At 61.8% G+C, this 13081-nt stretch overlaps 1 protein-coding gene and 1 long non-coding RNA gene across 2 annotated transcripts; one reads left to right on the top strand and one right to left on the bottom strand.

The window, feature by feature from the left end:
* The first annotated feature begins 344 nt into the window (after positions 1-344).
* Positions 345-5394, top strand: LOC116946824 (olfactory receptor 1B1-like). Its single transcript, XM_076070240.1, has 3 exons — positions 345-829; positions 1679-2021; positions 3659-5394. The coding sequence occupies exons 1-3, from the start codon at positions 396-398 to the stop codon at positions 4124-4126; spliced, it is 1245 nt and encodes a 414-aa protein (XP_075926355.1). The 5' UTR covers positions 345-395; the 3' UTR covers positions 4127-5394.
* On the bottom strand, positions 708-10264 carry LOC142929284 (uncharacterized). Its single transcript, XR_012945513.1, has 3 exons — positions 10149-10264; positions 8735-9523; positions 708-818 (listed from the first exon to the last, which is right to left on the bottom strand). It is a non-coding gene; the product is annotated as an uncharacterized LOC142929284 (long non-coding RNA).
* Between the last annotated feature and the right edge of the window lie 2817 nt (positions 10265-13081).

Below are 13081 nucleotides of genomic sequence, written 5' to 3'. Positions count from 1 at the left end.
TGTGGCGTGGTGCCGACAGCCCCAACAGTCCGCTTAAGACTACGGTGGTGGGTGGTGGTGCTGGGTGGTGGGTGGGGAGCTTTGTGTTGCCCAGAGGGCGCGGGCGGTCGTGTTGGTGGCGAGGTATGTGATGGAGTGCCTGGGTGGTTACTCTGGGGGAACGAGTGCACTACTCCACTCAGCTACCCCAATACATCCACGCGTGCTCTGGCGGAACGCGTGGTTGTATTGGGGCAGCCGAAGTTGAGAAGATGGTGATACCGATGACGGTCGCAATGATGCTAGCGGCGGTCGCGATGAAGATGCCCGCTTCAATTTCCAACTCTTCCGCCGCCCACAGCAAACCGCGCACGGCGCGCGGAAGCCCACGGGGGCATCCGTGCGGGCACCGCGAGATGAGTCGCGCGTCGCCCAACGCGTCGCTGGCGCCGCCGCCGCCGCCGCCGGATGACGACGACAACGGTATCGAGCCACCGCAGCTCCTCTCCTACCACCCGGCCCTCGGGCTGGGCGAGGCCGCCCCACTGGTGCAGGGCCTTGCCGTGGCGCTCTACGTCGTCGGCTGCGCTTTGGACGCAGCGCTGGTGGCGGCCATCTCCTGCCTGCCGGCGCTCCGCCGCAAGGCGATGTTCTGCTTCATGGCCAGCCTGGCGCTCGCGGACCTCCTGCGCGCCCACGCGGGGCTCGCGCTCCTCCTGTTCGCTCGCCCGGGGCTGCCCGGGGCCGCCGCGGTGCCACTGTCGCTGTCCGCGTGCCGCGCTCAGCTCTTCTTCTTCTCGTTCACGTCCAGCGCCGGGTTCGCCTCCGTCACCAGCATGCTGCTCGACAGGTGAGTGCGTGCGTGGCTCGGTGAGCGGGCGGGTGAGTCGGTGGGTGGAGGGGTGGGGGGGTGAGCGGGCGGGTGAGTCGGTGGGTGGAGGGGTGGGGGGGTGAGCGGGCGGGTGAGTCGGTGGGTGGAGGGGTGGGGGGGTGAGCGGGCGGGTGAGTCGGTGGGTGGAGGGGTGGGGGGGGGTGAGCGGGCGGGTGAGTCGGTGGGTGGAGGGGTGGGGGGGGGTGAGCGGGCGGGTGAGTCGGTGGGTGGAGGGGTGGGGGGGTGAGCGGGCGGGTGAGTCGGTGGGTGGAGGGGTGGGGGGGTGAGCGGGCGGGTGAGTCGGTGGGTGGAGGGGTGGGGGGGTGAGCGGGCGGGTGAGTCGGTGGGTGGAGGGGTGGGGGGGTGAGCGGGCGGGTGAGTCGGTGGGTGGAGGGGTGGGGGGGTGAGCGGGCGGGTGAGTCGGTGGGTGGAGGGGTGGGGGGGGGTGAGCGGGCGGGTGAGTCGGTGGGTGGAGGGGTGGGGGGGGGGTGAGCGGGCGGGTGAGTCGGTGGGTGGAGGGGTGGGGGGGTGAGCGGGCGGGTGAGTCGGTGGGTGGAGGGGTGGGGGGGTGAGCGGGCGGGTGAGTCGGTGGGTGGAGGGGTGGGGGGGTGAGCGGGCGGGTGAGTCGGTGGGTGGAGGGGGGGGTAGTTTGGTTGGATGGATGAGGAGGTGGGGGCGGTCTCTCCCCCATCTGGGAGTCACGGCTCCATTCCCGACGAAGCTCTCGGCACGTGAAGCGAAACGTCGGACATTTCGCCGTAAGCTCGACGCGGTGCCACCGCCGCCACGACCCCCCCGCCCCTCCCCTCCGCGGCGCACCTCGCCCAGGTACCTGGCCATCTGCCACCCGTTCCACTACCTCCGCTGCACGCACGGCGGCCGCGGCACCTGCGTGGCGCTGGCGGTGGGCTGGGCGGCCTCCCTCGCCGTCGCCGCCTCCTTCCTGGGGGCCTCCCTGCACCTGCGCGCCTGCCCGCCCCCCGGCGGCTCCGAGGGGGCCCCCGCCACGCGGCCCCCCCGACCCCCGCGCCTGCCGGGCCTCATGTGCGACCACATGTCACTGGCCGTCGCCTCGTGCCACAGCTCGTCCTCGGACGTCGCCTTCGATTCGGCCTTCACCGGCGTCATGTCCACCGCCTTCCTGCTGCTCAGCACCTTCACCTACGCCAAGGTGACGCGGGCACCCCCAGCCCCAAGGGCTCCCACGTGAGCTGGTGGTCTGGGCAAGGCCGACGCTCGGTCGCGTCACTCGGGCGCTGCCTTCCTCGCTGCCGTGCGTGTGCGTGAGCGTGTGTGAGTGTGTGTATGCGAGCGTGTGTGTGTGTGTGTGCGAGTGTGTGTGTTTGTGCCAGCGTGTGTGTGCGTGTGTGTGCGAGTGTGTGTGTGCGAGTGTGTGTGCGTGTGTGTGCGAGTGTGTGTGAGTGTGTGTGCGAGTGTGTGTGTGCGAGTGTGTGTGCGAGTGTGTGTGTGCGAGTGTGTGTGCGAGTGTGTGTGTGCGAGTGTGTGTGTGTGCGAGTGAGTGTGTGTGTGCGAGTGTGTGTGTGTGCGAGTGTGTGTGCGCGAGTGTGTGTGCGAGTGTGTGTGTGTGTGTGCGAGTGTGTGAGTGTGTGTGCGAGTGTGTGTGTGTGTGTGCGACTGTGTGTGTGCGAGTGTGTGTGCGAGTGTGTGTGTGTGTGCGAGTGTGTGTGTGTGCGAGTGTGTGTGCGCGAGTGTGTGTGCGAGTGTGTGTGTGTGCGAGTGAGTGTGTGTGTGCGAGTGTGTGTGCGAGTGTGTGTGTGTGTGCGAGTGTGTGTGCGAGTGTGTGTGCGCGAGTGTGTGTGCGAGTGTGTGTGTGTGTGCGAGTGTGTGTGTGTGAGTGTGTGTGCGAGTGTGTGTGTGTGTGCTAGCGGCCAACGCCGTTTGCGGGTCGACCCCTCACCGGGCCCGTGAACCCGACACGATGATTATCGCCCCCCCCCCCACCCACTGGGATGTATTTCGCTGGCGAGTGGTGCAGAATCGTCGTTGTGGAACGGCTCCACAGTGAGCCGTTCCACCAAGGGATTCTCATTATTTCTGTTGCTTGCTTTGTTCTCTGTGCTTCTGTTGGGCAAATCGTTCGGAGCGCCGGCTCCTCAACGCGTGGCTGCTGCTGCTGCTGTGGTTCCTCCCTCTCCCTCTCTCTTGTCGAGACCGAGTGAATACTGCGTGACGGCGAGTTACAACTAGGGGCGTCACGGTGGCGAGATGTTAACTATCTCGCCTGGTATGCAGCAGGTCGTGGGGTCGATCCCATCCCTGACGCCTGCTGTATATTTGGAGTTTGCGTGGCTCCCTCCACGTGGTCGCGTGGATTTTTTTCTCCAGGTCCTCCGGTTTTCGCTCCACATTTAGAACCAACATCACGCGTTTAGAGTATGTGGCTGCTATACATTTCCACGTGATGATTAGCCACTTCGTTGGGCTATTATTAATGATGGCCAGGTCGCTTATGAAAAAATAAAATCCACACAGCTCAAAGTGGGCCTTACCGAGTTAATAAAAAAACAGCTATATAGTTAGACAGGTTGAGATTCTTACTTCTCATTATTATTCTTTGGTTCTATTCGGTAAAGTCACGTAGGTAAAAATAAAATAACAAAAAAAATCACGACGTTTCGGCCACAACACAAGTGGCCTTCATCAGGTGAAGGGACTGGACTGTCCAGAGGACAGCGTTGGAGTGAAGACAGCAAGCCCAGGTCGCGTCCGAATAGAACCAAAGAGTGTGGATCCTTGCATTCACGAAAGCTTCAAATCTAGAATTATTATTATTATTGTTATTTGTAGGTGATGCGGGCGTCGATGGCCGGAGCCGGCGAGCGGTCGAGGCCGGTGCCGTCGCGCCGCAAGGCGCTGCACACGTGCTTCACGCACGGCACGCTGCTCTCCGTCTCCTACGCCGTGGGCATGGCCATCTTCCTCCTCGAGGTGGCCGAGTTCCAGGCGCCCGAGCGGCTGAGCCACACGGCGGACGAGGAGCTCCCCCCGACGCTGCGCGGCATCGTCGCGGCCAAGACGGTGCTGCAGGTGGCGAACGCGTGCGGCGTGCCCGCGGTGAACGCGCTCGTCTACGGCCTGCGCTCCGCCGAGCTGCGCGCGGAGGTCGCCGGAGCGCTGCTGCGCCGCCACCGGAGGAGGAGGAGGAGGAGGGCCGTGCGGGCCGCCGTGCCGTCCGTCAGCGGTGGCACGCACGGCACCACGGGCGACGCCCCCGACGGCGGCAGAGAGCGGCGGGTGCCCGCGTTCGCCACGTGACGGCGGTGGTGGCGGTGACATTGACGGCGGTGGTGATAGTCATGGTGGTGGTGGTGGCAGTCAGCGACAGCCGAACAAGTCGCCCTGAATTCGCCGACTTCATCGAATCTCACCAGATACCCCCTCCTTCCCCCTTCTGTCGTCTCTCTTTTTCCAAAGCCACGTTATGATGTGGGACCACGTCCGTGTCAAAATGCCCTCCCACCAGCCGGCAGAGGCAAACCAATTGAAGTCGCCACGCGTACGAGCGAGCGGTGTCGCTGCGATCGCGTGATGCGGGTTTGCCGTCTCAACCCGCCGCTGTGTTGTTCACTCGCGCCGAGGGACTCGTGAAGGGAGATGGGCCTCCGTTAGAGCTGTGCTCTGAAGTAGGGCCATCACACGAAACATCGCCGCCGATGCTATATTTATGTTTTTACTTTTAAAACCGAAGACAAAGATCCCCCCTATCGCCTGAACACACTCTTGGGGAAAGTGCTGTTAGCGAGCACCTATGAAGGCCGGCACGGCATACAAAGGGGGTGGGTGGCCAGCACCACGCTCGGCCGCCTTTGTCTCCCTAGTGGCGATGTTTACACACCGCACCAGGTACTCATTTGAGGCTGAGTCGACCTGGGGAGGCCCAGGACCCGTTCAGATATTTGTTACTGGTGTTGGCCGTGAGCGGGAATCGAACCCGGGTGGTCGGGTTCATAGCGCAGCATGGCGCTAACCGCTACACTACCGCTCCCCACACTCCTATACACACATACACACACATACACACACACATACATACACATACATACACATACATACACATACACACACACATACATACACACATACATACACACATACATACATATACATACATATACACATACATACACATACTAACACACGCGCGGTGTTACTGACGAACGTGTCGCGGGAACTTTGTGTAGCGTTGAGCCGGTCGCGCATTAATAGCCCCGTGCGTAGTCGCCATCCTCTCTGCTGATGGCCTCATCGCTGTGCTACCGGGTAACCAGGTCGCTGCTGCTGCTGCTGCTGCCGTCGCTATCCCTGTCGATGCACGCCCTCGGTGGCAGCGCTAATCACCACGAGCCTTATCTATTCCTATTTACCTGCGGCTCTGTGACAATAGCAACAACCACCGTTGGTCTTGTCGACTGCTGTCGACGTGAGTCGCTATCGGGCTCGTGGCCACGTCATTCATTCGCACGTGAGATCGTAACTATACAGAACCCCCCACTCACACACCCCACTCACACACCCCACTCACACACCCCACTCACACCCCCCACTCACACACCCCCCCACTCACACACCCCCCACTCACACCCCCACCACCCTCCCCCACTCACTCACCCCCCCACTCACACCCCCCACTCCCCCCCCACTCACCCCCCCCCCACTCCCCCCCCCCCTCTACACCCCCCCACTCACACACCCCCCACTCACACCCCCCCACTCACACACCCCCCCACTCACACCCCCCCCCCACTCACACCCCCCCACTCACCCCCCCCCCCACTCACACCCCCCCACTCACACACCCCCCACTCACACCCCCCACTCACCCCCCCCCCACTCACACCCCCCCCCACTCACACCCCCCCACTCACCCCCCCACTCACACCCCCCCCACTCACCCCCCCACTCACACCCCCCCACTCACCCCCCTCACCCACTCACACCCCCCCACTCACCCCCCACTCACACACCCCCCACTCACACCCCCCCCCACTCACACACCCCCCCCCCACTCACACCCCCCCCCCCCACTCACACCCCCACTCACCCCCCCCCCACTCACACCCCCCCCACTCACACCCCCCCCCACTCACACACCCCCCCCCCACTCACACCCCCCACTCACCCCCCCCCACTCACACCCCCCCCCACTCACACCCCCCCACTCACACCCCCCCCCACTCACACCCCCACTCACACCCCCCCACTCACACACCCCCCCACTCACCCCCCCCCACTCACACACTCCCCCCCACTCACCCCCCCCCACTCACACACCCCCACTCACACCCCCCCACTCACACCCCCCCCACTCACACCCCCCCCCACTCACACCCCCCCACTCACACCCCCCCCCCCACTCACACCCCGCTCACTCACCCCCCATCACACACCCCCCACTCACCCCCCCCCCCACTCACCCCCCCCACTCACACACCCCCCCACTCACCCCCCCCACTCACACACCCCCCCACTCACACCCCCCCCCCACTCACACACCCCCCCACTCACACACCCCCCACCTCACACCCCCCCCACTCACACCCCCCCACTCACACCCCCCCCCACTCACACCCCCCCACTCACACCCCCCCACTCACACACCCCCCCACTCACCCCCCCCCACTCACACCCCCCCCACTCACACCCCCCCACTCACCCCCCCACTCACACACCCCCCACTCACACCCCCCCCCCACTCACACACCCCCCCACTCACACACCCCCCCACTCACACCCCCCCCCACTCACACACCCCCCACTCACACACCCCCACTCACACCCCCCCACTCACACCCCCCACTCACACCCCCCCCCCCACTAAACACCCCCCACTCACACCCCCCCCCCCCCCACTAAACACTCCCCCACTCACACCCCCCCCCCACTAAACACCCCCCCACACCCACACACCTCCCTCCCCCCCCCGATGATCACGGTCGGCTACGGATGGTGCGAGACAAATTCAACATACACACGTGTCCGAGCTTTAATATTTTAAATCGTACATAAGAGGTTTTTTTGGTTAGATCGTGTAAATATAAATTTGTCGTGAAACCCGCCGCCACCCGACACAGCCAATTAGTAAGGTTTGTCACGTAAACCCACAACGTTTACCACTTGAGTTCGACGTTTCGCCAGTAATTACAGCTAGCATTATCAGGCGACAGCCAGACTGTGGGTTTACTCTCTAACGCACCGGTTAGTGCTGTACTGCTAACGGAGTGACAGGTTTGTTTACGTGACAAACTTCATTAATTGGCTGTGTCGGGTGGTGGCAGTTTTGACGACACGTTTATATTTGCGCGATCTAACCCACAACTTCTGTTGTGAATAATATTGTATTTTAAATTACATTTTCATATTTGGTTGGCAGGATAGGGCACCACACAGCGGGGGGCGGGAGAGGAGGGGTGGGGGCAGGAGAGGGGTGGGGGGAGGAGGGGTGGGGGCAGGAGAGGGTGGGGGGGAGGAGGGGTGGGGGGAGGAGGGGTGGGGGGGAGGAGGGGTGGGGGCAGGAGAGGGTTGGGGGGAGGAGGGGTGGGGGGAGGAGGGGTGGGGGGGATGAGAGGGTTGGGGGGAGGGGTGGGGGCAGGAGAGGGTTGGGGGGAGGAGGGGTGGGGACAAAAGAGGGGTGGGGGGGGAGGAGGGGTGTGGGGGAGGAGAGGGTTGGGGGGGGGAGGAGGGGTGGGGGAGGAGGGGTGGGGGGAGGAGGGGTGGGGGCAGGAGAGGGTGGGGGGGGGAGGAGGGGTGGGGGGAGGAGGGGTGGGGGGGAGGAGGGGTGGGGGCAGGAGGGGTGGGGGGAGGAGAGGGTGGGGGGGGAGGAGGGGTGGGGGGAGGAGAGGGTGGGGGGGAGGAGGGGTGGGGGCAGGAGAGGGTTGGGGGGAGGAGGAGGGGTGGGGGCAGGAGAGGGTGGGGGGGGGGAGGAGGGGTGGGGGCAGGAGAGGGTTGGGGGGGGAGGAGGGGTGGGGGCAGGAGAGGGTTGGGGGGAGGAGGAGGGGTGGGGGCAGGAGAGGGTGGGGGGGGAGGAGGGGTGGGGGCAGGAGAGGGTGGGGGGGGGGAGGAGGGGTGGGGGCAGGAGAGGGTGGGGGGGGGAGGAGGGGTGGGGGCAGGAGAGGGTTGGGGGAGGAGGGGTGGGGGGGAGGAGGAGGGGTGGGGGGAGGAGGAGGGGTGGGGGCAGGAGAGGGTGGGGGGGGGGAGGAGGGGTGGGGGGGAGGAGAGGGTTGGGGGGAGGAGGAGGGGTGGGGGCAAGAGAGGGTTGGGGGGAGGAGGGGTGGGGGCAGGAGAGGGTTGGGGGGAGGAGGGGTGGGGGGAGGAGGAGGGGTGGGGGCAGGAGAGGGTGGGGGGGGGGGGTAGGGGCAGGAGAGGGTGGGGGGGGGCAGGAGAGGGTTGGGGGGACGAGGGGTGGGGATAGGAGAGAGTTCGGGGGGGAGGAGGGGTGGGGAGAAGGGGCGGGGGGGGAGGGTGGGATCAGGGTTGGGGGGAGGAGGGGTGGGGGGAGGGGTGGGGGGGAGGGGTGGGATCAGGGTTGGGGGGTAGAGGGGTGGAGGGATGAGGGGTGGGGGGGAATGAGTGGGGGGGGGAGCTCAGAACCCCTCGGCGCGGTTGTCCGGCAGCAGGCGGCAGTCTCGCGCCGTGCAGCGCGGGCAGGCGTGCAGGTTGCACGCCTCCACCTGCACCAGCTGCGGGGGGCGCACGGGCCGCGTGCCCTGGGTCCAGAGCACGCGGCGCCACCGCGCCTGGGAGCTCGCCTCGCAGTGGCACTGCCACGGGCCCCAGGCGCTCAGCCGGAGCGGCGGCGGCGGCGTCCCACCGGCACCTTGCGAGGAGTGGTGGGGGTGGTGGTGGGGGTGGTGGTGGGGGAGTTACCAGAATCGTGTCACGACCACACCGATGCCGAAGGAGACATCGCGGCGACGATTCGCAAAAGCTCCGCTACTCCTGACGCGCTTATCTGGGCTCGACCGCCCGAATGTGAAATTGCAGTCCTTGTCTCTCTACGTCGGCATCAGCAGACGTACGGCAACAAGAAGAAGCTGAAGCAGACTGCGACATCGTAGCAACGCCGTGTGTTCCACCTACGATTATGTTTCTCCTAAGTCCCGAGTTAACATTGGCTACTCATGGTGTGCAGGAGGAGCCAGCCTGCGTGGGTGGTTAATCCAGGCCTGGATCAGATGTCACTCACCACTCGGGTTGCCACCTCTGATATAAAAACGGGACATATCATGGGAGGGGAGAATCTCACAATACCAAGGAGAGGGGAGGACTACTGCATGTGAATGCACGGTCTTAAGTGGTACGTTGTTGTTATAATTGAGCAATTGATACAACTATTGGAATTTGTTAATGTCCCGTGAAATCTCTCAAAACAGTAAACAATTGCCTCCTCAACAAGAGTACGATCGTGGGAAAAAACGGGACGGGTGGCAACCCCACTCGCCACTCGTGTTAGCCGTGGTGTGCATACGAACTCATATCCACGATGTCAAGTGTGTCAACTCTCGCCTTCGTCTCGAACAAACTCGTTCTTGTAAGGAAACTCCGCAACTGCGTGTCCAGTGAACACGAGGAGGCAGTAGGAGCAGCAGAAGAGAGCAGTGACGACCAGAGGGAGGACGGGGGCTTGAATCCGTCCTGTATGTTGGGTTGCCACCTCTGATGTACAAAAAAATGGAAAACATCATGGGAAGAAGGTTGCCGCGATAGCATTTTTCACGATATGAAATATCGCGATATGACGATTACCGCGATATCAGTTTCCCCTTGAGTGCCGCGTCCAGCCGGGTGGCTCAGCGGATGAAGACCAGTTGGCTATGTACGGTGCAAGAAAAGTTCAACATACAGGGTCGAGAGTTCGCATCCCGGTTGAGAGGAGTTGACTCGCCCCATCATCTCTCCGGTGTCGATAAAATAGTTACCGCACTTCTGGGGCAGACCAACTGGTTGTCTATTTGGATAAACACATCAACCGCCATAGGAATGTGGAATTTCCCACCGCTGGCTCAAGGTTGTAAATATGCCATGAACACCGCCTCGATGGCCATTAAATCAGGGAGTCAAGCAAGCCAGAGCCTGCTGATGAGACACTGCGTGACGAGACCTGTCCAGAGTCTTCTCCTTGTCTTGAAACAAACGCTGCTGATAAGTTAGCGACCCCAGAAGGCCGCGCGCGCCACTGATGGGATACGTAAGAAGCGCGTTTAGAACGAGCAACGTTTGTGTTTATTGTGGTACGTGCGTGCACGTGCGCGCGTGTGTGTGCGTGTGTGTGCCGACTTACCGGGGACACCCCCACGGGCAGGAGTCGAACCTATACCCGGGCGCTCCATGGCAGCGAGGGATGAGGCCGCCGCTGTCGCGGGCTGGGGTCGCTGCGTCTCTACCGGCCTCGCAACGGCCGCGTCGTCTCGCGGGGGGTGGGGGGGGGGCGCGCGCGCTGCCCCTCGGCTATCGCGGGTGCGCAGGCGGTGCAGCTGCGCGGAGAGGAGCGGTGGGGAAGTGGTGGGGGGAGGAGACGGCCCCACGTGCTAAAGGGGGGGGGGGGGTACGTGCCCACGTGCCAAAGCGGTGGGGGGGGGGGGGCACGGTCGCACTTGCCAAAGCGGTGGTGGGGGGGGGGTAGGGGGGAAGAAGGGCGGGGCTGTGGAGGAGACGGCCGCACACGCCAAAGCGGTGGGGCGGGAAAAGGGGGGGGAAGAAGGGAGAGGGGGAAGACGGTCTCACGTGTCACGTGTCACGTCTCACGTCTCACGTGTCACACGTCTCACGTCTCGTGTCTCACGTCTCACGTGTCACGTGTCTCACGTCTCACGTGTCACGTGTCACGTCTCGTGTCTCACGTCTCACGTGTCACGTGTCACACGTCTCACGTCTCGTGTCTCACGTCTCGTGTCTCACGTGTCACGTGTCTCACGTCTCGTGTCTCACGTCTCACGTCCCACGCGCCAAAGCAGTGAGGGTGGGGCGAGGGGGGTGGGGGACGAGGGGGGTGGGGGCGAGGGGGGTGGGGACGAGGGGCGTCCCAGGTGCTCAAGGGGGAGGGGTCGCAATCGCTGGGCTATGGCGGGGCGGGACACTGGACAGTGATGAGAGGGTAGGAAGGGGACATTTAATTAGTGAATTGCTCCGCTCCTTGAGACGTTTTGTTGTTGATTCATCCGTCGGCTTGTTTCTACTCTTCGCCCGAGTGGCCAAGTTGAATAAGAGACCTTGAAGTGAACTTCGCCCCTATTTGACACCGATTTGAATAAAAAAATAACAACAAATTGTTTGGTGATGCTGCTGCGAGCCAACGAGAAGACAACGCAACACGTGACGTGTCAACAACACCGGGTAGCCTTCACGTGGGGAAAACAAATCAAATACAACAGGCGACGCTACGAACCCGGCCACCCGAGTTCGATTCCCCAATCCGATTTCAACCCGTCCCGGGCCGCCCTCCCTGAGGTCGACTCAGTAGCTGGTGCGTAAAACATCGCCACGAGGGAGACAAAGGCGGCCGGGCGTGGTGCTGCCCACCCCCTCGTGCGCCGTGCCGGCCTTCATCGGTGCTCCTCGCTAACGGCACTTGCCCCAACCGCCTGTTGAAGGCTATGCGGGCGGTCTTTGTCTTGTTGCTGTTCAAATTTTGATTTAGAACTTTCGTGACTGCAGTAATTCATATTCTTAGCTCTTTCGGTAAAGTCACGTTGAAGGGAAACAATAAAATATATTGGTTTATATATATTTTATTATTTTATTGTTTCCCTTCAACGTGACTTTACCGAAAGAGCTAAGCATATGAATTGTTGCTGTTCATTACGGAGGAGGTGCTGCCACCTCGTGGACTCGGCCGGCATCTGCAGCTTCGCGCGTGTGCTAGAGGGGGAGGCGCAGCCCTGCAACGGCTCCATCTCGCCCCTGCTGGCGGATGGTCTAACCCTTCCACGTTGGCCCCCCACGACCCCTCACGATAGGAGGAGGAGGGGGAGGGAGGTTAGGGCTTAGCAGTTAACGCCGCAACTCTGTCCATCCAGCGGTACAAATGTGTCCACCACAGGCGGTCGATGTTGCAGGCCGCGTGCGGTGGGGCAAATTGTGGGTACTCTCATCCCTTCCACGACATACTGGCATGGACGACGAGGCCAAATGCCTTCTCGAGGGGCTCTACAAGCGACTGCCTTTCAATTGCCCAGGTGACCTCAAAGTGCACCTAGCCTGGCACCGCCCGGTAATGTCCTTCACGAGCCTCCTCGACAGAGATCGATCTTGACACATCTCTTGATAAGGCACAATCGCGCTCCCTTTTAGTTGAGGCCCTCATCCGTCAGCAGTGACGAGATAAAGCAGTTTAACACTTCGGCTTTCGCGACCAATATTCATAATAAAGGTTATTTTGGCGTAGATCGCGTAAATATATAAATGTGTGGTTAGAACCCGCCACCACCCGAAACAGCCAACTAGTACGGGTTGAACACGTAAACAGAACGTGCCAATTCGTCACTAGTGCAGCACACCGGTGTGTTGGAGAGCCAAGCCACAACATAAAGTATTTGCAGGGGCTGCGCCTCTAATTTTTTGAGTGTGAATCCGGACCACTGCCGCTATACCTCACTCCGACACAAGGCGGCAGCATCGCATTGACTCTTGAACGGAGAACGAACTCAACGCGCTATCGTAACTTTTATCAATCCAGTAAGTCGTTTTCTTTCGCGGATATTTTTTTTCCCTCGCGAAATTCATTTATTCGCGGTTAACAAAAAAAATGTGTATACCATTTCAAATTTCGCGCCCTTCCGCCCCCCCCTCGACCATTCGCGAATTGGTAAAGTGTCATCATGGGGACTTGCTGAGTGGGTGAATCGTGGGGTCCGTGTGTGGTGCACTCAAGCCATCTTGTGTACCACTCACAAGCAAAGACGCCTTGCTGTGTGCACCTCGAGGTGGCGTATCTTGAACGCGCAAGGACACCGCCACGTTGATGTGTCGGGGTAAATAAAACTTCCAAATTCACGGTATAAATGTGTGTGCATGGGTTTTGCTTTGTTTACGTATTCTATTTTTGTTGCATTATTTGTGTTATATTTTTGTACTGTTGTACAATTTAATTAAGTACATTATGGGGATGTAACTGCCCAGGATTCATGTTATGATACATTTTAATTTTCTGCGGTACGTTCACTCGGACACGGGAACCTCACCACCCACCCATCCCCCTGTTTCCCCAAACGTAGA

This window comes from Petromyzon marinus, chromosome 28 (genome assembly GCF_048934315.1).
Source record: "Petromyzon marinus isolate PM22_M1 ecotype Great Lakes invasive population chromosome 28, UKy_Petmar_22M1.pri1.0, whole genome shotgun sequence".
In the NCBI taxonomy this organism is placed as follows: Eukaryota; Metazoa; Chordata; class Hyperoartia; order Petromyzontiformes; family Petromyzontidae; genus Petromyzon; species Petromyzon marinus.
Note: the sequence above shows the minus strand (reverse complement) of the source record. Positions and strands in the feature narration are given on the sequence as shown.

What these genes read in the sequence shown, in the direction of transcription:
- LOC116946824 (XM_076070240.1), top strand. Translation starts at nt 396, where the DNA reads ATGAGTCGCGCGTCGCCCAACGCGTCGCTGGCGCCGCCGCCGCCGCCG. An exon ending in ACCAGCATGCTGCTCGACAG is followed by an intron (nt 830 to 1,678) that starts GTGAGTGCGTGC and finishes CACCTCGCCCAG; the next exon opens with GTACCTGGCCATCTGCCACC. An exon ending in GCACCTTCACCTACGCCAAG is followed by an intron (nt 2,022 to 3,658) that starts GTGACGCGGGCA and finishes TGTTATTTGTAG; the next exon opens with GTGATGCGGGCGTCGATGGC.